Raw genomic sequence first — 27,580 nt, 5'->3', positions numbered from 1 at the left:
TAATTTAGACTATATTCGAGTAGTAAAAGAAATGGCACATGTGCCTTATTACAATTGAAAACAAACTTAATGACTTGGCCAATTGAACATCAATGCCACAGTTGGATAAGCATGGGATTCCCCTCCATCTTAAGTGTATGGCTCAATCATTAAGTGAAATGGTCAAGAGACTTGAAGACTCCTTAATGCTCACGAGTAAGCCTTGATGAGCTTCATAGGATTCTTTCAATTTTGGTACATAGAAAATGTTGGATTTATGCTTTGTTAATACTCCTCGGATCCACTTGGTTTTGGCATAGGATTCCTTTGCTAAGGAATGAATTTCCCACGGCTAAGTGTTACTGAAGAACGCACTAAATAGCATAGGATTCTGTTGGGATGAGTGGGTAGGCTACCAACGGCTAAGTCATGTGCATAAAGCACCATTAATGCACCATTAAGGTCTCAAACGGCCATATGCCAATTCCACACGAGCAACTTTGCTCCAACGGCTCCAGAATTGACTTAGGATGCCTCTGAATGAATTATGCTCAGATGGTTTTAGCTCCAACAGTCCAAACATAGCATTTAAGCTCCATAAATGCTCCTTTAAGCCTCTCCACAGTCACCTTCAAGATTCCCTCGAGCAAATGCCTTCCAACGACCATATTAGACTTTATTTACATGCCAAATAATATTAGACAAAGTTAGAACGAGTTTGGTTCACGAAAATATTAAGTTGGTCCAAGCATTAAAGTGTCGGTTACACTTTTAGGCTTGTCTTAACTACTCACGAGTCAAATTTTATTCTGGTCAATTCTTATGGGCAGATTTATTACAAACATGCTTAAATTAATTAAACTAAGTGTTCGACAAAAGTTAGCACATACATTTATTATAAAAATTAAAATGACTCAATACTAATTAAATTTGCTAGCCCTGACTCGGTCAGGCTACGCCCAGCGCCTGATGCAGTATGTTAGGCGCATGCGGCTCGGTCAGATTTCCTGGCCAGGCCAGTTTGGCCCAGCGCCTGGTGCAACACTGGGTGCACCAAAGTCCCCAACTCGGTCAGAGTTGTCTCAGTCAGGAATTGAGCTTGATGCGTCTGGCTCCGTGCTAGGGCCATTTTTGGCACCTTGCTCAGACCCGTGGCCTGAGTCCTGCGCATGGCCTGTCCATCCTTGGCTCGGTCAGAGCCATGGACCAAGATGCTAGTGAGCATCTTTACACCCCCTTGGGCTATTTTTGGCTCACCATCATGGATCAACATTATGAGTTGTCCAAGGGTATTTTGAGCCATTTTTGCCCGAGCCCTAGTCATAGGACCACTTATGCCTTCAGTTTCACGGTTTTTCCATTTACTTTTTTATAAAAAATCTTGCATCAATTGAAAATTCAAAATATATTACAAGAAATATTGTTTATCCATAAAAGGATAAACATTACTATTATTATTATAAAAATTAATAATCATATATAACAATACAATTCATGAGTAGTAACATATATATTAATTAGTAAAATATATAATATTTACATTTATAACCTTACATTTCATAATTAGTAACACATGTAACAATACATGTATAATAAGATATGATATATGTTAGTTTCAAACTCAATGTCCCAAAAGTTGAAAAATATTTTCCAAATAATACACTAGGAAACAATTTAGTAACTAATAACATATTTAATACTAACTTAATAACAATTTAGTAACATATATAACACTACAATTCAACAAAAGTTGATAATTTAAGCTAGAAAATTGGTTGAAAATTTAAACAATAATAAAACATTATTCCCTAATCTCTAGTATATATTTCTTTAATATGTGGTTCGGTTCCAACGGTTCCTAAATTTCTAAAATTATAAACCGAACCAAACATAAACGGTTCCTTAAAAAAATAACCGCACCGAACCGTGAAACTGAACCGAACCATATTTTGCGGTTTGGTTCGGTTCAGTTCCATCGGTTTCGCGGTTTAAATTGGAACTGCTTATACCTCTACCAATATGGTACAATAATTGTACTATTCCTGTAATTATACTGATCAAAATTGATCATGCCGATTGATTTTCAATTGAAATGTAACAATCACACAAGTTAGTTTTTATTTAAAATTAATTTTTTTTTATTAAAGTGACTTAATTAATATTTGTTTACTAAATATTATATATATATATATATATATATATATGTATATATAATTTCATATTTAATTATTGAATTATTGGTTGAACTACTATAACACTATATCAATATCATGATCGGTTTAATAATCAAAATAGTAACATTAGACATTACAACTTCCAAGGTATTGAAAGTTTGCCTCACAATGATTGTTGTATGCATATTCACAATCTAATGGTTTTGACTTTTGACAATGAGAAAGAAAAAAAATATAAGCAATATTATTGCATCATTTATCATTTATGTTTTATGATAATTTACTTTTTAAAATAAATAATATAAATAAATGGATGATGATATATTAACTGTATATAAATATTTACACTGATAATATGTATATATATATTACATTCTTTGACAATACCAACAACTTATGAATTTATGTGCAAATTCTTTTTTTATTATTATTTACATTCCTTTCTTTATATGTTTAATGAGTTTTTATTACATTCTTCGATTAAAATAAAATAAAAAGTATTTTAATTGGTCAACAAATCTCAATTTAAATAATAATTGTTTTTGGAATATTGAAATAAAGGTGGAGAAAATGTTATGATGATTCACCTCTTTTATTTAGATCATCCTTTGAGATTGTGACACATGATTTTTATTCTCTAAAATTCAATTTCATAAAAAATATATAAATAATAAGAGAGATAATTCACTTACTCTAAGGGTAAGTACATAAAACTTACTCCACATCTTAGCCATCAATTTAGGGAAATCTTATTGATTGTTAAGATCTACTAACTCATTCAAATCATTATATTTTCCTAGAATTGATGGTTAAGATATAAAGTAAGTTTTCTAAACCTACTTTTGGAGTAAAAGGATGTCCTCCCAATTAATAAATGATAGAGGAAAAGTCATCATGATTCACTTCTTTTCTCTAAATCATCTTTTAAATGATCCTGATATATCACTCTCTTTTTTCTAAAATTCTTTCTTATAAATAAATAAATAAATAATTACTAATTACATTAAGGATAAAATGGTGATCACCATTTACTTTTTTTCTCAAGTTATCATTTGGATGGTTGTGATATACCACTTTTATACTTTAAAATTTTAAAATATATCCAAACAATTACCAATTTTCTATCGAGAACTTTATACTCTACATTTACTATTGTGCTCAGGATATATAAGAACAAATAAACTCTTGTCGAACAAAAAAAATTATTTATGGTCCGTAAATAAATAAATAATTAAAAGATATAAACAAATAAGTATATAATATAAATTAATTCATAAAATTAGTGAGGGTGTCATTCAAATATGGGTGAACACTAATAATATACTCATCGATTATAATCGATTCTCAAACTTAGATTCTAATTTAATCATCAACACATTCTAAAATCAGTGTTGTTTTTGCATTTTGTTCGAAAAATGTTGCACCAGTGCCAAACCATTTATTTGCAAGAGATTGATATCTCATTTCTCCTTCTCTTAAGTTGTGTAACCGTGTTTTCCAAAATTCCTGTCACCACACCCACTAAATCTTTTTACCAAAGATTTGACACCCTTGTTTTATCTTCTCTCTATTAATTTTTTTTATTATATATTTTTAAAATTAAGTAGATACTTAATATTTAAAAATAAAACCAAAAGATCAAGAATTCGATTCTTATGAGTGACACTTGTTGAAAAGTGTAACCACATACCACAAAAATGATTAATTTCTTATCAAAAAAGGATGAGAAAAATCCAACAACATATGAAACAAGGAACACAGGAAAAGATTCAAACCTAACCCTACTCAACCTAGGAACTACTAATCATTAATTTTAGTTTGGTGAAAAAGAATACTTACATATTTCTAAAGCTTCAATTTTCCAACATATATATTACTTTTTATGCTGATGGATCATGGGAGAATCTGAATCCTCTCACCCAACAATAAGATTGTTTGCATTGTAATGTGGACTTGATTGGTACAAAGACGGGAAAATAGCTCTTTGCTTGATAGGATAAGCATGTGTCGCTAGACAAGTGGAGCCTCTTATACTAGAACACTTTGTTTTCTTTGTTAAGATAGTTATTGAAGCACAATATCAGTCACACAGTGCAAACTGCAAACGCCATTTTATTCAGAATAATACTCTATACACACGCTCAAACACACATAACCTCCTTTCATCTCCTTTCATCAAACTGCAAAGGCTTATTTCTGATGCAACAAATGTGCAACATGGTGCCACACTGCCACTTGTTAGGTCTGCAACCTATAATTTTCATGTAATTCTATTCCACAATCCATGTGATGCATTGATAGATTACTATTTGTAGTCTTCCACCTCAGAGTCCAAAATAAAGCTGGGAAATGCCAGAGTTATCTCCCTGACAAACAGAATTATTTAAGTTAGATTATATAAATAGGAGGAATAGAATTGTACCGGTTCTTTGAATTGCACTATAAATTATAATTGCTGCTATAATATTTGGTTTTAAAAGTCACCACAATGATATCTAGTGAACATAGTTATGAAGCACGGATTCGTGGAGGATACGTATCTGAAGAGTATCTAAAAATTAAAAAAATTAAAAAAATAAAATAAATAAATAAATATCAAGACACATATCAGATTCGTTTTCAATAAAATATAGGATAATATTGATTTGTTTTCAATAAAATAGAATAAGATAGATTTGTTTTCAATAAACACCAACTTATTTAAAGGACACAAAGACTCATATCAACATACTGTCACACTACGTTGACCCTTCGATAGCCGGTCTACCATACCGACTCTCTGATCCGCAACATCGTCTTTAAGGAGGAGATGAAATTGATACTATTTCTGTTTCTAGGGCTAGATAATAAACAATTTTATGAATTATTCTACTATATTTTCAAGTTTTGGTACTTGGAACTTTGGAGGACAATGATTTTCAATTTCCATTATATATTTTACTTTGAATATTTTGATTTACACTTATAATTTTATCATTTTTTATTATTTTATACACGTATCCTTGAACATATCGTATCCTATATTTTTTGAAAAATGTGGGTCGACGTATCAGATACGTATCGTGTCCGAGATACGTATCGACATCCATGCTTCATAGGTTTTGGCCACCTAGGTCACAATTTTTCACAACTAGGATAAACATAATAAATCTATAATCATAGTCTAAAAACACTGAATGATATTAAAAAAGGTTTAGATGAGACAAATACGTAAAGTTTCATTGATTAGAAGAGAGACCCACTTTAGATATGGTAGAGTCATGATCTTCAGAAGAGAAGGATTTTTTGCAACATACTGTTTCCACTCTTCTTTATCAATCTTCCCATCTCCATCTGTGTCAGCCTCCTTGATTGTCTAAAATAAATAAATAAATTAACCCAAGAAAATATGTCAAATTCAAAATAGGAAACTAGAGAAATAGAAAGACAAATGTATGGTTGCATGATTAAGAAATAAGAACCTTGTCTACAATTGATTCAGCAACATCATCTGGAACTATTACATCTGATTCAATCAGAGTAGCCAAAACCATCTCCTTTAACTTCAAGTACACCATTATGCAAGAAACAAATTTTGTGATATTATTCAATTCAAGTATTGAGGAGGCAAAGAAAAAGATTAAGAAAAAGTGATCCAGAGAAAGAATCATTCAGAATAATATACGAAATTGCAAGTGTCCATGTACATGTGACAACTGAATCCATCAAAATATGTTCAGACAGTGGTAGAAATAAATCATTTAAATTTAGACTATCTCTACCTGCAAACAAACTCTGGATTTTTATTTGAGTCTCACACATTATTTTATAATTTATTTCAAATTATCATAAAATAATAATAACATCCTCATAATAACAAATATTATTTTTATTCTTATTTGAGTCTCACAACCTACCTCACACTTTTATATTATACAATAATATAATAAGTTATTAAAAATAAATACTTATTGATTTATTAATAAATTAAAAATCGTTATAATTTACTTTAAATAAATTATAACTAAAAATATAAATTTTTGTTGTAAATTATGAAAATAAAACAAGTAGACACAAATAAATAAAATAAAATAGTGCATTAATTAAAATATATTAAATATAATTTAAAATATTATAAAAATTATAATATTAGTGAATTAAAAGATAAGTAAAATGTATAAAATAAATAAAGAACCTAGATATAAAAATCATTTTTTCTCACTAAGAATTGTTCTTATTTATTAAAAAGTATTTTTGTTTAAGAACAAAACTCAAGAAATAAGAATATTATAGTTGAAAATTAAGTAAGAATATTTTTATTTTATTAAGAACTTTGATATTTTTGTCCTGTTTTTTATTCGACTAATAACTCCGTTTCTTTTAAATTTAGGTGTGTTTTATACTTTTGGCCCTTCTCCTTTCTTTATTCAACCAATGCCTCTGTTCCTCACATCACTTCTTGGGTTTTTCCACCACACCTTTTAGAACTATTTTATAGTTTATAGTCATTAACTATGTATCATGTCCCAAGAGTCAGGTAGAGTTGAGTATAAAAAAAGAGTAGGTGTAAGTAATCATTTTCCTAAAATGTCATGCTATCAATTTTTGAAACTAGTCAAAGAGAGAAAAAAATGTATGAGAGCATTAAAATACATTTGTAAAATAACAAAATATTTAGCTACTCTAATAGAAAAGATGTTGGGATTGCTAGTCCCTTGGTTTAGATAATTTTGACATCTTTGAAGTAATTTTGTGGTATATGACAAAATGAAAAGGAATTTTGCTTATAATTTACTTGTTTGGGTGGTTATTATAAATTAGTTTGGGAATTAGAATTTTTTTATTGAAAAAAAAAGTTAAGACCTAGTTTGGGAGTGAGGTTTTGGAGAGGAAGAGAATGTATGACTTCGAAAAGAATTCTCCTTACTTGGGAGTTGGATCAAGGAGAGAATGAAGCTTTTGGAGGGTTTGAGAAAAACTCCATGTGTCTATTTTTTAAATTTTCCCAATTTGGAGTTTTTTTGAGATAAAATATTAAATTAGTTAAATATGTTTAGTAATAATATATAATTATATATTATTACCCATTTCACATTATTAATTACATTTTTAAGGAATAATAAAAAATTATTCTTACATTATCATTAGTTTACTCTCATTCATCTAAATTTCATACTCTCAAATAAGGAAGGGAATTTCCTTCATTTTCCCTTCCCTTCTTACCCCATCCTAACCCTTTGATCCCTCTCCTTTCCTTTTCCTCCTGACTCTCAAACAAAGCGTAAAAACATAAGTGTATTTTATAGTCCTAAGTCTTCCGTTTCTTAAAACTTTCTTGCTTTCTTCTCTATCTACATTTTGTGATCAACTAGACTAGCTTAATCTATAGGTTGACATAAAGTTAGGTGATTCCCTATATATATATATATATATATATATATATATAACGAAAGTGGAAAGCACATAGGGTACTCACAGTGTCAAACTGCAATTCCTACAAACCTAAAGCAAACTTGAAGAATAATGGAAAGCTTAGTGGGCACTCACCTCTTTATGTTCAATGTATCCAGATTGCCGAACGTCAAACAATTTAAATGCAACTGTAATGAAATATATGGCACAGTCAAGTCCTTATCAATGTAATTGGTAGAAGACATAGTAACAATTTTTTTATGCTGACACAGTCAAGTCCTTATAGATGAATATATGTGGTGATAGTGTAATAATTGTTTAATTACACTAATAATACATAAATACTAGGTTATAAATATACTAAACCCTTATAAACACAATAAGATCATACATTCAATTTTCTTTTCTTCAGGTGCATTTGGATGAAAGATACTCATAGAGCGAACGAATCCCCCAAAGTCAATTGCTCCATTATGCTTAATATCAAACATATCAAATACCTGCATTTAGATGTGAAAATATGCAACATCATCATGCATATTAAAAGTGCCCAGCATCACATAGTAACATGCCGTTTAACATGATTTTTTTTCGTTTGGAAAGAAATAATCATAGAAATTCACATAGTAATATGTCGTTTTTCATGATTTTTTGTCAACTTGTGGAATCATGTCATCATTTAAAGTGCCCAGCATCACAACATGGGTTACTTTCTTTAACAATTAGCTTTTCAGACATTTGGTGATCATGTAGATCTTTTTATGCATTACTAATTTGAGAGGAGAATAATAATTTTAGCACTTGACGACGCACCCTGTCTGCAAATAAATTTGGCTTGTTACTATCTCTAAGAAGTGCAAGCCGGAACTCCACCTGCAGATAAATGTTCTAAAAAATTAAGCACTTATTGCAAATAAATAGTTTAGGGTATGTTTGCGAGTTAAATTTTGGAGGGGAAGAAAGGGAAATAGAAGACTTTAAAGTTATCTCACAAGTGTATTTCATGACTTTCAAACCTTCTATTTCCCTTTCTTCCCCTCCAAAACTTAACTTGCAAATAGCCTCTTAAATTCTATCAGGATACTAGTAGTTTTTTATGATTATCAATAATATAAATAGCTCCTGTAATGTGAATGAATGGTAATATCAGCTTGTTTACTTGATTAAGAAAAATGAAATCCTAGTACTACTACTAAAATGGAAATACCTTCTGAATAAGGCCATCATCAGTAATTGCGCTGCTTAGTTTCTTAAACAAGTGAAGCAAGGCTTCAACCTCATTCTCTGTGACTGTCAAATGGTTAAGAACATTCAGTTTTAGAAATTAAGAGTACAGGAAAAATCATATATGTATTCTAATGACCGCCGCAACCGCATCAGATCATAATTGCTTTGTGACACAAATCACAATGATGCGGCCGCATCATGTCATAGCGCAACCGCATCAGACCGTATTTGGGATGCATTAGATTTAAAAATATTTCTTTAATCATATAATAATTCACATTACAATGAGCACAATCGCGGTAATCACAATCTTGATTTCAATAGCCACCATAACCACAATTTAAAACACTGGTGTAACCCTACAATTGCCACTCATATAAAACACTATGCAGAACTCATTGCACATCCTATCTTATGTAACACTGATACTTCAGGTGGTTGCTGTCCCGATATCTATTGCTTATCATATCGAATTTTTTGATACTTTCCATTTATATACTCTATGTGTATATGATCTATGACCTAGCAGCTTGGAATGAGAAGGCATGTAGTGGCAACTTGTAAAAATAAGAAAATTTAAGAACTAACACGGAATCATGTCTAAATAATGAGGTAACAAAGTGGATTGCAATGCTAATAGCATGTTAATTTGTAAAGACCAAGTTAGCATGTGGTGTCTAATTAGGTCGAGTAGGACAACCTTGGATATTTTAGTCACTTTAGCATCATGAACTAATTGGCTAAATAATGTGATATGTAACTTCTAGCAATTCATGATATAATTCAAAGAAATTCAATTAAATTGCACGAAACTCTATCAATGGAAATTCTGTGACTTGTGTATTATCAGTGGAAAACAATTACAAGACAAATGAAGAATGAGATAAAACTAGTTAGTTTCTTCCTTGAGCAACCAATATATACGATCCTAGAATTGGTGGGAAAAGTTGTTAATTTCAATTACAGCTAGAGTTTAGTTACTGACAATTACAATCTGCTTGTAGAGGTAGCCTATTGGATGAATAAAGACATATACAATGAACACTATGCAACTACTTCTTAGGGTATCAGAATGTATGACAATATTGAGCGATGAAACTGATGCCCGAAAATAAGAAAGATGTGTTAGATTAATTCTAATTAATAGTTCATGTTCTTTGAAGTTACTAGTTTGAATGAAAATAGATAATGTGATGATGGTTGGCAATTGATGGATCAAATTAGTGGAGGTGTTGTTAACTCCCTCCCCTCTCATTTCATGGGTAGTTTCCATGAAAGTGGAGGAGTTACTTTTCCAATAACTTCTCCTAAACTCTCCTATAAATAAAGGCACTCATACATTGGAAAAGCATCTCATTCAATCCATTATTTGCTATTTCATGAATAGAAATACAAAGTGAAAATTATAGAAGTACTGGTGGTTGAGAAAAGAAAGTGTAGTGTCGTATAGAGAAAGAAGGAAACTGAATTCCTAATCATCAAGAAACACATAAAAGAAAGTCGAAGAGGTGAGAACAAAAGCAACCAAAAAATACATAAAGGGAAATACAAGTGGAACTAGATATTCCTTATTCTATTCTTCTATCACATGTGAATGTCATAATGTTAAGGTCCTAAGGCTCATAAAAGTATTTAAAAGTCTAACAATTGGTATCAGAACACCAGGTTATGAACATTATAACATTCCTTGTATTTCTAGAAATGAATAATGTATACATGAATAAACATGCATCCATGGTACACATACTTTGTGTGTAAAATGATTTGAGAATCATTTTTTAATTTTATGACTGAATTGGAAACATGTTTACTATTAAATTTTATATTGGGACTTCCAAAGTAACAGTACAACATTATTTTCTCTTATCAATCTTTTAAGAATGAAAATAACATATTTCAATATAGTATTCATGTTATTTGTTTGGGGTGATGCTACTTTTGTAAGAATGCTAAATTCAATACTCCTCTAACATGAATATTAGATGTATCAAATTGCTGATAATGATTTAATTGACATCAATTATAGTTAAAATTATGATGTCATAAGGAAAATAAATTATGTTTATTTATTAATTATGATGCATATTTTGATCACTCAAATGTGGATCATTGCATGTAATTAAGATTATGATATTGCAAGGATAATTAATTGGATTTGTTTATTAATTATAATGCATATTTTGATCACCCAAAGGTGGATCAATGCATGTATTTAATGATATTAAAGTTTTAAACATACTTTTTTGTGTTCGTTTATCCAAAGATAACACACACGTTTAAAAAATATGATTAATTATCTATTAAAGTATAATATTAAGCATTATTAATAAAAATTTAATGCATTTAAATTTTATCCAAAGATAAATTAAGTGCATGAATAAAAGCTTGTTTGAATCCATAAAGTTTATTCAAAGCATTAAAGTGTGAGCTTGTCTTATTTCAGCTTCATTCAATGCATTCGCCTTAGGCAACAAATGTGTCAAGTTCAACAGAGTGAACTATGTTGATTGATCCGAACAGATCCAGTTTGCACTGGGTGTTATAGAGTTGGACTTGACCATCATTATGGATAATATACCAACCATAACTGAGACCAGCTCGGAGGCAGACAAGACTCTATAAGAGACTTGGGAGTGGTCAAACAGGTTGAGTCTTAGCTTGATGAAAATGTCAATCTTTGACAATGTCAAACTGTCTATGCCTAAGACGAATAATACAAGGAAATTTATGAGAATGATCAAGGAGTACTCCCAATCAGACATTACTTATAAGTCTGTGGTGGGAAATCTCATGATAGAGCTGACAACCAAGAAGTTTGACTAGTCGCAGCCCATTCATGATCATGTAACTAGTATGGCAAATCTAGCTGCGAAAATGAAAGGCATGGGGATGGAGGTGATAGATGCATTCTTGGCACAATTCATCATTAACGCCCTTCCTATTGAGTTTGATCAATTTCAGGTGAACTATAACACCATAAAGGAGAAATGGAATTTTTAGGAAGTAAAGGTCATGCTCGTTCAAGAGGAGGGGAAGTTAAAGAAAATTAAGAATGACTTCATTCACTTGTCCAGTCAGGAGCCAGGTAGCACTAGCAAATTCAAGCCAAGCAATAGGAACAAAGGAAAGGGGAAGGAAAAAGATCCCCATTAAATAAGGAAAAATCCATAAAGAAATGAAATACTTATTTTGTAAGAAGAATGAGCACTATAAGAAGGATTATCCTAAAATGAAGAAGTGGTTCGAAAAGAAAGGGATTCCTTTTAATCCGAACCCATGAAACTAAGAAGTTTCTTTACATGGGGAACATAATGAAGACACAAGTTCATGGAATTGGGATATACATATTGATCCTAGATGGTGGAAACTATTTAGATCTAGAAAAATGTCTTTATGTTCCTGAATGTTCCAGGAACTTGGTTTATGTTGCTAGGCTGGATTGTATAGGTTTTAATTTTAAGATTGAGCATTCTGGTTTTAAATTATGTAAACATTCGTACTACTTCGGTTCTGGTACATTAATGAATGGTTTATATCGCTTCAATCTTGATTTTAAATTTAAGGAATATTTATTTAATGTTGAACATGATGTTGGTGGCAAGCTTAAATATTTTGATAAAAATTCTGCTTACTTGTGGCTTAAAAGATTAGGTCATATATCCAAACAAAGGACAATGAGGTTAACAAAAAGTGATATTTTACCTCTTTTGAATTTTGGCGATTGGGATGTTTTTTTAGATTGTATTAAAGGAAAACAAACTAGACACATATCAAAGAATTCAGCCACAAGAAGTAGCAAACTTCTTGAATTGATACACACAAATATTTGTGGTCCTATTGATATTTCATCTTGGGGTGGTGAAAAGTATTTCATCACTTTTATAGACGATTACTCACGTTATTGCTACCTATATTTGTTGCATGAAAAATCTCAATCATTGGACGTCCTAAAGATTTTCATTGATGATGTTGAAAGGCAACTTAGAGGTGGTGAATATTATGGCAAATATAATGAGAATGGACAATATCTGGGACCATTTGCAAAGTTTCTCGAAAGTCGAGGCATATGTGCTTAATACATTATGCCTTACACACCGCAACAAAATGGTGTGGCTGAAAGACAGAATCGTACTCTAATGGGAATGGTTAGGTCAATGTTGAGTCATTGTGATGTAACTTTATCGTTGTAGATGTACGCATTAAGGATTGATGTGTATCTGCTAAATAGGGTTCCTAGTAAGGGAGTTCCTAAAACTTCCTATGAGTTATGGACTGGTAGGAAACCTAGTTTGATACATCTCCATGTTGAGGTTATCCAGCAGATGTAAAAGTATACCACCTACATGAAAAGAAGCTTGATGCAAGAACCATTAATGGTTTCTTTATCGGCTATCCGAAAAAGTCAAAGGGGTATAGATTCTATTGTCCTAACCATAGTACGAGAATAGTTGAGTCTGGAAATGCTAGGTTCATTGAGAATGGTCAAACCAGTGTGAGTGATAAATCAAGAAAGGTGGATATTATAGAGACTTCTGATGAATCTTCTTCACTGATGACGTCTCCTGATGTTGTTGTTCGTCTAGTTATATTACCGTCAAATAACACACAGAGACAACAAGATAATATCCAAAAGCCATGGGATGAACAAATAGTTAATGAGTCGATTAATGAAGTCATTAATGATAAAGTGATGGAAGAACCGCAAGAAATAATTAAGAAGGTCAAAAAGGCAAAGAAGACCAACTATTTCTGATGATTATATTGTATATTCACTTGAACATGAATATGACTTGAGCATTGATAAGGATCCACTCTCGTTCATACAAGCCATGGAAAGTGACAATTCTGAAAAGTGGCTCAATGTTATAAAAGAAGAGTTGAAATCAATGGACGATAATAAAGTTTGGGATCTAGTTGAGTTTCCTAAGGGTTCAAAACGAGTTGGATGTAAATGGGTCTTTCACTTAAAAGGAGGGCATTGATTGCAAAGAAACTTGTCTCCAAGCGTGACTTGAAAGACAACACTGAAAGATATAAGGCTAGACTTGTCGTCAAATGTTTTACTTAAAAGGAGGGCATTGATTACAAAGAAACTTTCTCTCCAGTATCTAAGAAAGATTCTTTAAGAATTATTATGGCTTTGGTGGCTCATTATGACTTAGAGCTTCACCAAATGGACGTACAGATCGCGTTTTTGAATGGTGACTTAAACGAGAAAGTTTATATGAACCAACCCGAAGGGTTCGTGACCACAAAAAAAATAAAATTTAGTGTGTAAATTAAATAAGTTAATATACGGACTTAAACAAGTTTCTAGACAATGGTATATAAAGTTTAATGATACCATTACATCATATGGGTTTATGGAAAACACTGTTGACTAATGTATCTACATGAAAGTTAGTGGGAGTAAGTTTATATTGTTAGTCTTATATGCTGATGACATTCTGCTTGCTACAAATGATAAAGGATTGTTACATGATGTAAAGAAGTTTCTCTCTAATAATTTTGAAATTAAGGATATGGGTGAGGCATCCTATGTGATAGGAATAAAAATATTCCACGATAGATCATAATGATTGTTAGGATTATCTCAAAAAACATATATCAATAAGGTACTAGAGAGATTCAGAATGGAAAATGCTATGTAGGAATTATTCCAATCCAGAAAGGGGACAAATTCAGTGAAAAGCAATGTCCAATGAATGATTTGGAACGTAAGGAAATGGAATCAATTCCCTATGCATTAGTTGTTGGGAGTTTAACGTATGCTCATACATGCACTCGGTCGGACATCAGTTTTGCTGTTGGAATGTTAGACCGATATCAAAGTAACCCCGGAATGGACCACTGGAAGGCTGCAAAGAAGGTTCTCAGATATTCGCAAGGCACTAAGGATCACATACTCACATATAGAAGGTCAGATCAACTTGAGGTGATCGGTTATTCAGATTCAGACTATACAGGATGTGTGGACTCAAGGAAATCTACATTTGGGTATGTTTTCCTAATGGGTGGAGGAGCCATTTTATAAAGAAGTGGTAGACAATCTGTAATTTCTATGTCCACCATGGAGGCTGAGTTTCTGGCATGCTTTGAGGCCATAAATCATGCATTGTGGCTGCGGAACTTTACTTCAGGGCTTGGCATTATAGACAGTGTAGTTAGGTCGATGAAGTTTTATTGTGATAATTCTGCAGCTGTATTCTTCTCTAAGAATGACAGATATTCGAGAGGTACCAAACATATGGATTTAAAGTTCCTGTCAATTAAAGAAGAAGTACAAAATAAGAAAGTGTCTATAGAGCATATTGGTACCAATCTAATGGTAGTGGATCTGTTAACTAAGGGATTGCCGCCCAAAATTTACATTGACCATGTAGAAAGGATGGGCATTATAGATAAGTCCTTGTTAATGTTAGATTACCTGATGTATATATACATGTATAGATGTTTGCTTATCATTGTATGACATTCTTGAATTCATTGAAAGTTTCATTTCCGTAATTAAAGTTTAAGTTATCCATATTAAAGATTGTACTTGTATGGTTTTAATGAGATAACTTGGTGAATCTTCAAAAGGTAAATGAAGACTCAAATTAAAGTTGATTGAGTTGAGTTGATTGTAATATATGGAAGGGATGAGGTTGACTCATATAATTTGTGACCGCCATGATTCAACCATTTCAATTCTATTAAGGATAATGATTTGTAAGGTTCAATTAAAGTGCGCAATTAAAGTCATAAATCTTCAAGTCATCGCATGGACCAAGTGAGAGATTGTTATATTAATTCTAATTAGTGGTCCATGTTCTCGGAAGTTACTAGTTTGAATGAAAGTGCCTAATGTGATAATGGTTGACAATTGATGGATCAAACTAGTGGGGATGTTGTTAACTCCCTCCCCTCTCACTTCATGGGTAGTTTCCGTGAAAGTGGAGGAGTTAATTTCTCTAATAACTCCTTCTAAACTCTCCTATAAATAGAGGCACTAATGCATTGGAAAAACATCTCATTCAATCCATTCTTTGCTATCTCATGAATAGAAATACAAAGTGAGAATTATAGAAGCACTGGTGGTTGAGAAAAGAAAGTGTAGTGTTGTATAGAGAAGGAAGAAAACTGAGTTCCTAATCATCAAGGAACGCATAAAGGAAAGTCGGAGATGTGAAAACAAAAGCCATCAGAAAGTACATAAAGGGAAACACAAATGGAACCAGGTATTCCTTACTCTATTCTTCTATCAATGTGAATGTCATAATGTTAAGGTCCTAAATTAAGGGGTTCTTATGAACCATTACAGGCTCATAAAAGTTTTTAAAAGTCTATCAAGATCTCCCGAAATAGTAGGAGAACTCTTAATAGAGTAAATCAAATTATGAATGAAAATTGAGATATAATATTATTAGAGAAAGAGTAATGTATTATAGAGTAAATCAAATTATGAATGAAAATTGAGATATAATATCATTAGAGAAAGAATAATGTCTTAATAGAGTAAATCAAATTATGAATAAAAATTTAGATATAATATTATTAGAGAAAAAATAATGTTCGTGAGAAGAATTACAATATGGTCTCCAATAACTAACTACCAAATCCTATTTCTCACCCACAAACTAAAACTTATAGAGGTACAATCACCTCTACTTAACTAAACTTAATAAACAAAAAATAGATAAAATAAACCCGATAATCTTGTTGGTGCAACAGAAACAATCATTGTGAAACATTACCCACAAGCAATCAAATAAAGTGTAAGAGATAAATAGAAAATAGAAGGGATGAATGTATGAAAATTTGTTAATGGAGTTCGACCAATTTTGTCCCTAGGATCTTTGAACGACTACCATGACAATATTAGAGAATAAGAATTACAAACTCTAATGCACTCGTTGGCCCAAGGTCCAAGAGATGTTTCAAATTGGTGTATATTAGAACAATGAACTTCAGCTCAATATATAACATGAGTTTCTCAATTCTGTTCCATTACTAGACAATATGAGACATCATAAACTAATATATTTTTAGCATCCTCAACAATCTCAACCTTGACTAAAATAGATGAATAATATGCTCCATAGGAAATCTACACAATATCCTCCCTTAGCGAATATTTGGTTTTGTCTTGCTCAATGCCTAAATCTCTAACAACTCTTCCACATAATAGCATCTTCCCCTTCAGCACAAGCCTTTCCGAGCATCTTTGATGATATTATAGATAGTTCAACTCTCCAAACTGGTAGTGCAGCTTCCTGTATATCCATTCAATGGAACATTCCACCTAGCACAATATTGTTAGGAAGTATTTCGATATTATAGAACATCTATACCATAGTTCACCAATATATTCCCTCTTCAATACTTAGCCTAACTGAACCATCCAATGGATACTTCGCTCCATAGGAAATCTACACAATATTCTCCCTTAGGGAATATTTGGTTTTGTCTTGCTCAATGCCTAACTCTCTAACAAATCTTTCACATAAGAGCATCTTCCCCTTTAGCACAAGCCTTTTCGAGCATCTTTGATGATATTATAGATAGTTCAACTCTCCAAACTTGTAGTGCAGCTTCCTGTATATCCATCCAGTGGAACATGCCGCCTAGCACAATATTGTTAGGAAGTATTTCGATATTATGGAACATCTATACCATAGTTCACCAATATATTCCCTCTTCAATACTTAGCCTAACTAAACCATGGATATTCCTTGGAAAGCCTCAACTGTTACCATCATTGTCTACTCCGACAATGAAGTTCAAAAGAACTATCATAATTCACCATAAGAAGTATACCTACAGCACACACCTTGTGTCAATGTCAACTAATGCTTGTGCCACACCCTTGTATCCAAGTCCATGCCACAACATGCATCTCTGTTAATGCCTCTATTACACCTTGCATCAAAGCTAATGTTTGTGTTACACCCAGCATCAAAGTTTGTTAGCGCATGTGTGCTTTTGTGGGTCCACTAGCAATTAACATGCTTCACCATGATGTCGCAGACATGAAATAAGGATATTCTACTTATCATATCAAATGAGATCATCATCTCCAACATCAAAAGAGATATTATCAGTACATGTCTCAAAGCTTGATTTAGCACATGAATTTTTATCTCCATCTTGGTCTTAATAGATGGATTTATGTCGTTTTGGATCCAACATAATTGTGGTCCCCACCACATCCCTGCCATGTTTCTTCTTCTTCTCCAACTCATCTGGTTTATCCTTGTATAGTACCTTTGATGGCCTTTGTCTAGCCAACACGTCTTTTACCCTCATTTACCATAATATAATATATGAGCTAAAAGTCATCTACTCATTGAATCTGTTACCAACTATTGGTACAGTGAAGTGATCATTATGCAGAACCAATCAAATAAAGTGCAAGAGATAAAGAGAAGATAAGAAGGGATGACAATTTGTTAGCATGGTTTGGCCGATTGTGCCTATGTCCTCCAAGAGCATTGTACGACTATCAAAATATTATTAGAGAATAAATATTACAAGCTCTAACACTCTCATGACTCCAAGGCCCATGAAATGTTTCTAATTTGTGTTTATAATTGGTCATATTATAATAATGAACTTGAGTCCAATATAAAATATTGATTTTTCTCTTATATTCCAATACTATACAATAATATGTTTTAAGCATCCTTAACAAAACTATTTAAAGATAAACATAATAAAAATAGATAAAATAATCCAAATAAACTATTTAAAAGACAAACATAATAAAATAGATAAGCTAAACCAAATAAATTATTAAAAGATAAATTAGATTAATCCAAAGTTGTTTGGCTAAATATTATTCTCATCTTCCCCTTTGTGACACCTCCTATAGACTTTAGTGATATGAGGTTTAGATCTAATTTTATTAGGAACACAATAATGAAGGTGATGGAAGATAGCACCAAGTTCAGCTCTATGCGGAGGAGGAATGGCCACACAAGTATGGTCTAAAGCCACTTTTCTTGGCTTTTAAGAAGTTCATAATAATAGGCAAAATGCATGGATCTGGTGGGAGTTAGACAGTAGTATTAAATGCAATAATGGAAGGTTTCTCTATAAATAGAGAACCTTCATTCAGAGTAAACCATCTTAGTATGATAGTATCTCTCAATCTCATTATACTTGGTGTAAGATGTTTAGTGTCTTCTTAGAAATTGCTGGAGTTGGTACTGTCAAGTTGAAAATGTATGACAGTACAGTTCACACAATTCAAAAAGTATGACTTGTGAAGGATTTAAGGAAGAATCTATTGTCTACCGAGCAATTAGATGATCTTAGGTCAAAGAACCATATTGAAAGTGGGATCTTGAGAGTTGTAAGAGGTGATATTGTGGTGATGAAGGTAGAGAAGATCGTAGCTAATCTGTATATGATTCTACAAGATACATTGTAAGAGGGAGATACATTAGTTGCAATAGCCGGTCCATAAGAACAAAAATGATGTGACATCACATACTAGGCCACATGTCAAAACGAGGCTTGAAACTCCTTGCAGGACATAATCTCTTACCAGGATACAAAACGATGAACTTACTTATTGTGAGCTTTGTGTGATTAACAAGCAACACAGACTGAAGTTTGATGAATCAATTGTGAGGAGAAAACACATTCTAGGTTTGATTCATTCTTATGTGTGGGAGTCACCAGAAATATCCATATGGGAAGTAAGGTACTTTGTATCATTTGTTGATGATTACTCTAGGAGATTATGGGTGTACCCAATAAAGAAGAAGTCCTACGTGTTTCCAGTATTCAAGGAATTCAAAGCACAAGTGGAACTTCAAACTAGTATAGGAATTAAGTGCTTGAGGATAGACAATGCATAAGAATATGTAGATGTCAATTTATCTCATTTTCTAGTCAATATGGTATTCAAAGGAAGTTCACGGTTGCTCATACACCTCAAAAAAATGGTATAGCAGAGCGGATGAGTAGAACTCTCATGGAAAGAACAAGAGTTGTGTTGAGAACTATAGGACTAGTCAAGGCTTTCTGGGAATAAGTAGTCAAAATTGTATGACATGTGATAAATCAATCGCCATCAATTGAAATTGATTTGAATTCACCAATGAAGATGTGGATTGACAAGCCAACAAGTTATTATTCTCTCTATGTGTTTGGATATCATGTGTATGTGATGTACAACTCCCAAGAAAGAAAGAAACTAGATTCAAAATCTAGAAAATGTATATTCTTGGGCTATATTGACAGTGTTAAGAAGAATTCCATGTGGGACCCTACTACCCACAAGATTGTGATAAGCAGAGATCTAATATTTGTAGAAAATGAACTGTAAAGTGATAAGGAAAACGATAGAAAAGATAAAAAGACTACTACAGTTCAGATAGAGGAAAAATATGGAGAAGATGATTCTTATGCAGATGAACTAGAGCACGAGGAACGAGTACTAAATGAGGCTAATGATATAGAATCTCGACAATCAGAATGACTGAGAAGACCACCATCATGACACTCAAATTATTTGATGGCAAACCATAATGCATATATTCTTCTAACTGAAGAAGAAGAACAATCAACCTTTTAGGAGGTTGTGAACAGTTCAGATGATTCTCAATGGAGGACAACAATGCATGAGGAAATGGAGGCCTTACATAAAAATAAAATATGGGAGCTTGTTACACTTCTAGAAGGACAAAAAGCCATTGATAATAAATGGGTCTATAAGATCAAAAGAGTTGGCAATGATTAGGTGAAACACTATCGTACAAGACTAGTGGTAAAGGGATATGATCAGAGAGAAGACATTGATTTCAATGAGATATTCTCTTTGATGGTTAGACTTACAACTATCAGAGTAGTCCTAGCTATGTTTGCTGCATTTGATTTACATCTTAAACAACTAGATGTAAAGACCGTTTTTCTTCATGGAGAACTTGAGGAGGAGATATATATGGTCCAACCAGAAGGCTTTCAAGAACAAGAAAACTTATTTTGTAGGTTGACCAAATCTCTGTATTGTTTAAAACAGGCGCCAGATGTTGGTATAAGAGATTTGATTCCTTCTTTATTAGCATTGGATACAACAGATTAAGTTCAGACCATTGTACGTACTACAAGAGGTTTGGTTTCAATGATTTCATCACTTTACTGTTGTATGTGGATGACATGGTGGTGGTAGGCCCCAAGAAAGATCGAGTCTAAGAATTGAAGGGACAATTGGCTAGGGAGTTCAATATCAAGGACCTGGGACTAGCAAATAAGATTTTATGGATGCAAATTCACCGAGACAAAAAAGATGGGAATATTTGGCTTTCTCAAAAGAATTATTTGAAGAAAGTTTTACGACGCTTCAACATGCTAGACTATAACTCAACCTCTACCCCACTTCCTATCAACTATAAATTATCCTCAAGTATGAGTCATAGTAATGAAGCAAAGAGGATGAAAATGTCTCGAGTACCATATGCATAAATTGTAGGAAGCCTTGTGTATGTCATGATACTACGAGGTCGGATATTGCTCAAACAATTGGAGTGGTGTGACAAATCCAGGTACTGTTCAATGCAACATTGTTAAGCGAATTCTAAGATACATCAAAAGGACCTTAAAAGTTGCATCATGTTTTGGAGGATCAGAGTTTACTATCAGAGGATATGTTGATTCAGATTTTGTAGGTGATCTTGATAAAAGGAAGTCTACTACAGGCTATGTGTTCACACTTGTAGTGGGAGCGGTAAGCTGGTTATCTAAATTACAATCAGTAGTAGCTTTATCTACTACTGAAGCTAAATACATGGCAGCTACCCAAACATGCAAGGAAGCTATTTGGATTTAAATGTGATAGCCTTAACTTGACATTATCAAGCCATACTATCTACCCAAACAAATTTTAAACTGAGAGTTAGCGGAAGAACTCGGGCACAAACAACTTAAGATTACTGTGTATTGTGATAGTCAGAGTGCCATGTACATTGCAAGAAATCCAACCTTTCGTTCAAGAACAAAGCACATAGGAGCCCAATATCATTTTGTTAGAGAAGTAGATAAGGGAGTATGGATATACATAAGATTCATGTGAAAGTGAATCTAGCAGATGTGATGACAAAGTCAATCAACACTGATAAGTTTATATGGTGTAGATCCTCGTATGGCCTATCAGAAACATGAGTAAGATGGAATTCGCATGTTAAGAAAGATTTTGAAAGCTCGTCAAAAGTGACTTTAAGCGGGAGATAGTCAGACACACAAATATGGTCTAAAGCCACTTTTCATGGCTTTGGAGAAGTCCATAATAGTAGGCAAAAGGTATGGATTTGGTGGGAGTTAGAGAGTAGCATTAAATGCAATGCTCGAAAGTTTCTCTATAAATAGATAACTTTCAACTTTCATTCAAAGCAAAACGTCTTAGTATCTCTCAATCTCATAATTCTCGATGTAAAATATTTGTAGTGTCTTCTTAGTGTTTCTCATATTTTTATAGAGAGAGGTGTATTATCCGATATCAAGAGAGTGTATGATTGTTCTCTCCTTATATTTAGCAAGAGGTGTAATATTTTTCCACTTAGTGAAAACCTTCTATTCTTTCCCGTGGTTGTTTCCCTCATCATTGTTTTGAGAGAGTTTTTCTACGTTAAATATTGTCAGTTCCTATTTTCTCAACTCTATTTTAGTTGCGTAATATTGTTTCCATAACTCTGTTACCCAACAGGAATATGGAAGCAGAATCTGGACATAACTATGTAGCCACTGATTACCTGGACCAATGATTTAAATTGCGGATTGCATCACGTGATGCGACCACAATATTGTGATTGTGATGATTGCCGCAACCGCATCACATTGCAATTGCAGTGTGACACCGAATTACAATGATGCGGCTACAATACAACCGTATCGGACCACATTTGGGCCGCATCAGGCTACACCAAAATTTAAAAGTAATTTTTAATTACAAAATAATTCACATAACAATGACTACAATCCTTATCATAGCAACCACAACCATAATTTAAAACATAGTGAACCAAATAACCAGGATATATATGTATTGTATATGACTCCCTATTGTTTCCTAGCAAAGTGGAAACTACAAAATACCACTCTGCACTACAAGAACTTAAAATTTAGAGTAACTGAAATGGTTTTATCTACTTGTCAATCAACCATCTTAAAAATTTAAAACTGTTACAGATGGTCATGAATGGTTTTAATATTTAACACGTACTTCGCACAAGAGCCTCATTGGTGTGAACACTACGAGGCTCACCATAGCATGAATCCGATTCTTAACCTTACTATTTGCCAAATACTTTTAGTTCAATAAGTTAGTTTATCAACCATTTACTGCCCAATCTGCTTTTCAACGAATTGTGTCAAACACGGACTTGATAAACCAATTGAAGTGGGAAAGGGATCATTTGTCCTTAACGGTATTTCATTTTATGTCTCACGCTAATCACATATTGACATATGAATAAAAGAAAATTTAAAAAAATAAAAAGTATCAAAAAGTAACACTCTGATTGGCTTGGGATAGGGAAAGAGATATCATTAGGGACATACGATCTGATCTATAATAATAGTCATTTTACATCAATTTACTCTTAAAAGCTTATGATATGCTAGTTTTCCCACATACTTGCTTTTCAGCCTACAACCAATATTTCATAGCCCTACTTGCTTTTCACCCAATTGTGTTAAACACAACCTTTATATCAAATATCTAACAAACACGTATAATCATTTGCCTAAGAGCAGTCATTAACTTTGCTGCACATTACGTTCCATGAAAGTTTGAAGCAGGTTTTAATGAGTTCAAAATAATGACTTTGCTAAATATTGATTGTTCTACTTACAGGATGTCTCCGAAGCAAGAATGATTGGTTGTTCTTGCTTAATCTTTGATCTAGATTTCTTCAAGAAAAAGCAGAACATAGCAGTAGAAGTAATGTCAAGCACAACACTGTTAAATATAGGCCTGCACACCAAACAAACATATGCATTAGTTCAAAATCCAGAGTAATGCTTGCTAAAAATATATTAAACTTTCCTAAGCAAAAATGGAGGAGATTGAAATATTAATGTGTATCATCTTCTGTTTTTCTTCATTTATATTACAGTACCTACCCAATGGAAGTACATCCTTTCTACTACTGAACCCTCCACGAATATGGGGAGAGGGATAAATCTATTAATTTTTTGTTTAATTCTAAAATAATAAAAAAAATTGGACCCTTGATTTTTTTGATGTCACCAATTAGAATTTGGACCCAATACTGGACTCTCCAATATTGGATATCTAATTCCCCTCTTCCCAACACCAATTCTAATCTCTAAACACTAATGTGATGTTCATGCAGATGTAAATTGCAATAAGCATTGTTACATTGCTGAATGCATAGTGTTTTTTGGAAATACATATCTTAAAACCCATGAAATAGTTTACATCATTTCATTTTTGGCAAGAAATCATGCATGGTTGTAATTCTGTTTTGGTACTACTAGGGTACTCCTCACCCTTTTTGGGTAAGAAATTAATCTTTTTCGGGATCCATGGTTGCCCCTTTCAATAAATGTCGCTCCTAGGAATCGAACATTTGATTTTTTGGTCATCCTGGGATCTAGCAAAGTTTAACCACCACTAAAGCAACACATTGTTGATTGCATATATCTATGTTAGTTGTAACTTGTAAGCTAACATTCTGCCTTTGGAAGGCCTTAGTAAAGTCAGGGTCAGATAGAACCAAACCGAGATACTTGCTGATGAACATGAATGTAAAAAGTTGCACAATGACTACTATTTATTGCTTTTAATCAATCTTCAATCTAGTGATAAATGCTTAATTTGGCAAGTGATGTTGGTGCTTTTGGCCAAGACTAACAAGACTATCTCCTCATAGTAAATGGGAAATCCAAATCACTCAGCTTGGAGAATTAATCGATAATAATTTAATTAACTTGTTAGGGCACTTTGGTCACCATGTCTTTAACCAAAAGGATTTCACATTTAAATCTAACCATCAAAACTCAACCAACAGGAGCTAACCTAACTATAATGAAAAAGAATAGCAATTCTTCCGAACCCAATTCAGTAACTGGAATCAAGTAAAGAAAAGAAATGAAAAATCTAAAATTAGCAACCTTTGATCATTACTCAACACAAAGTGATATCAAAATCGGTGATAAACAAAAATCCCACATAATAAGAAGAAGAATGCTTAATTCAAGAGTCTTCATGTTGCTATTTTAAGAATGCTAAATTACCAACAAAAATAGGAAGAAAAAATAAAGAGGCAACTCATAGTATTGAAGCTTTGATATGATATGACATGATATAATGATACCTTCTGGAGCTATAACATTTCTCAGATATTGAACAATGAACAATAATTCGTACAAATATATAACATGAAATATTACACAGATGTACAAGACTTATAAAAAGCTAAAGAGGGTGAGCTTCATTTGCATAACTGAGTCATTATTCTTCATAATTGATTAATTTAATTGTTCCGTGTTTGACTCAGTTTTGGCATTTCCTTTGTTTATTATGTTGATGGTATCGAACGTAGATTTCTATATGAAAATTATGCCTTAAATGGCAAAATAATATGTGATTTTACATGTAACGTTGACTTTGCATAATAACATTAGGAAATGGAGCTAGTTGGAAGCTAGGGAAAAGTTAATGGCATGGTGCACCTTGACCAAAAAATTACGGTTTTAGTGTACCTTTTTAAAATATTACATGGGAGGTGTATATTTTACATAAATCGGCAACCAAATTATCGATTCTGTATTTTTTATCTTATTTTTTAATTCCCCCCAAAATTGGCAATGGGGGAGTTTTATATATATATATTTTTTAATTCCTCCCCCAAAATCGGCAACGGAAGAGTTTTTTAAAATTTTTTTATTTAATTCCTACCCCTAAATCAGCAATGGGTGGAGTTTTTTTAACTTTTTTTTAATTCCTCCTCCCTAAATCGGCATGGGGGGAGTTTTTCAATTTTTTTTTTAATTCCTCCCCTCTAAATCGGCAATGGGGGAAGTTTTTCAAATTTTCTTTTTTTTTATTCTCCCCTTAAGTCGGCAATAGGGGGAGAGTTTTTTTTTATTTGTGCCCACCCTATATATACCCATAAGCTGTAATCCTATGTACATTATATTTTCACAGAAATTTCTCTCCATTCTGTAACAGAGTAAACTTTGTTTGAACTTTCTTTGAGTAAGCTTTTATTGTAGAGGTTAGTATATCATTCAGTTACTACATTTTATTTCATTTTTATAAGTTTATATGTTTTAATGTTATTAATCGTTTAATGTAGATAGTCATTGTGAGAGATATTGTTAGCGATTTTAGCGATGAAGATGAGATTGAAATATGCAGTGATGAGGAAGAGATTCAGTTTGATAATAGTTCATCTCGTAGTATGACATATACTACTCCCTCATCATTTTTCTTGAACACAAATTCTGAAGTTGTTCGTGGTTGGACACAGAACCGGTTTAATGGATGTTGTTGATAATGATTTGTTTATTGGTATGCAATTCGAATCTAAAGAAGCCACAATAAATGCAATTAGAGAATTTCATATAAAAAATTTGTTTGACTATATTGTTGCAGAGTCTAGGCCGGACAGATACGTTGTCAAATGTAAACATTTTGGTGCAGGATGTGAGTGGCGAATTCGCGCTTCTTATAACTTAAGCGCGATTATTGAGATATTAAGAAAATTAATGGAACACACAGTTGTGTATCTATGTTAGTTTCCCAAGATCATAGTAAATTAAATTCGTCATTCATTTTAGATCGTATTGTTAATTTGGTATCTGCAGATCCGAGTATACTAGTTAAGGCACTGGTGAAGGAGGTTGTTAGTCGTTTTGGTTATATAGTCACGTATAGAAAGGCGTGGACTGCAAAACAAATAGCAATGGCAAAAATTTATGGTGATTGGGAAGATCATATAATGAGTTACCACGTTGGATTAATGCTCTACAATATTTTTCTCCTACCACAATTGTAAAATATGAAGCACGTCACCAAGTTGTAGATGGCATGGAAGATCCAAGTCGAATCATTCTGGATAGAATATTTTGGGCTTTCAAACCATGTATTGAAGGGTTTGTATATTATAAACCAATCCTACAAGTGGATAAGACATTTTTGACTGGGAAATATACTAGAACATTGCTAATAGCAAGTTCACAAGATGGCAACAGACGTGTATTTCCAGTTGCATTGCCATTGTTGAAGGAGAGACAAAATGTAACACCGCGAATTTTACGATTTCGAATTATAAGATTTTATTAATATTTTTATTAATTATATATTCGAAAATGAATTTCTGGGCAATTTCGGTAAAGAATTAGACGAAACTCTAGTTGAGTTTTAGAAATATTATTTCCTATTTTGTGGTAAATTTTGGTAATTTTCGGAGACAGTCGGTTCTGAACCACTGTCAGGGCCGAAATCCACTCGGTACGACTCAAAAAGTGGTTTTTGAGTTCCGTAACTCGGAATCGAATTTCAATTGCACCGTTGGCTTCGTAATTTTATTTCGAGTCAATATAGACCTTGAATACACTCATACCTATTTTCTAAATATTTTTCACTCGGAATGCCGAAATCCGAAATTCTAATCGGATATTACGATCGGGCAATTTATAATATCCTATCAGGTATTAGCCGATAATATTCGATCATTTTTATCGCACGTGTCCGCGAAGTAGTCGTTTCGCATTGGGATGCGAGATTTGCCTTTCCATAAAGCAAACCTCACATCAACCACCCTAATGTCATAGGAAATCATCATTAGCCACCC

At 32.7% G+C, this 27,580-nt stretch overlaps 1 protein-coding gene across 1 annotated transcript; it reads right to left on the bottom strand.

The window, feature by feature from the left end:
* Positions 1-4,440: 4,440 nt before the first annotated feature.
* On the bottom strand, positions 4,441-23,725 carry LOC109337880 (calcineurin B-like protein 7). Its single transcript, XM_019574959.1, has 8 exons — positions 23,609-23,725; positions 8,752-8,834; positions 8,358-8,417; positions 7,936-8,044; positions 7,680-7,732; positions 5,615-5,695; positions 5,396-5,508; positions 4,441-4,519 (listed from the first exon to the last, which is right to left on the bottom strand). Exons 1-8 carry the CDS (start codon positions 23,685-23,687, stop codon positions 4,459-4,461), a joined length of 639 nt encoding a protein of 212 aa, XP_019430504.1. The 5' UTR covers positions 23,688-23,725; the 3' UTR covers positions 4,441-4,458.
* Between the last annotated feature and the right edge of the window lie 3,855 nt (positions 23,726-27,580).

Source organism: Lupinus angustifolius, unplaced genomic scaffold (genome assembly GCF_001865875.1).
Source record: "Lupinus angustifolius cultivar Tanjil unplaced genomic scaffold, LupAngTanjil_v1.0 Scaffold_14_3, whole genome shotgun sequence".
Classification (NCBI taxonomy): Eukaryota; Viridiplantae; Streptophyta; class Magnoliopsida; order Fabales; family Fabaceae; genus Lupinus; species Lupinus angustifolius.
This window is presented reverse-complemented; position numbering and strand designations above follow the sequence as displayed.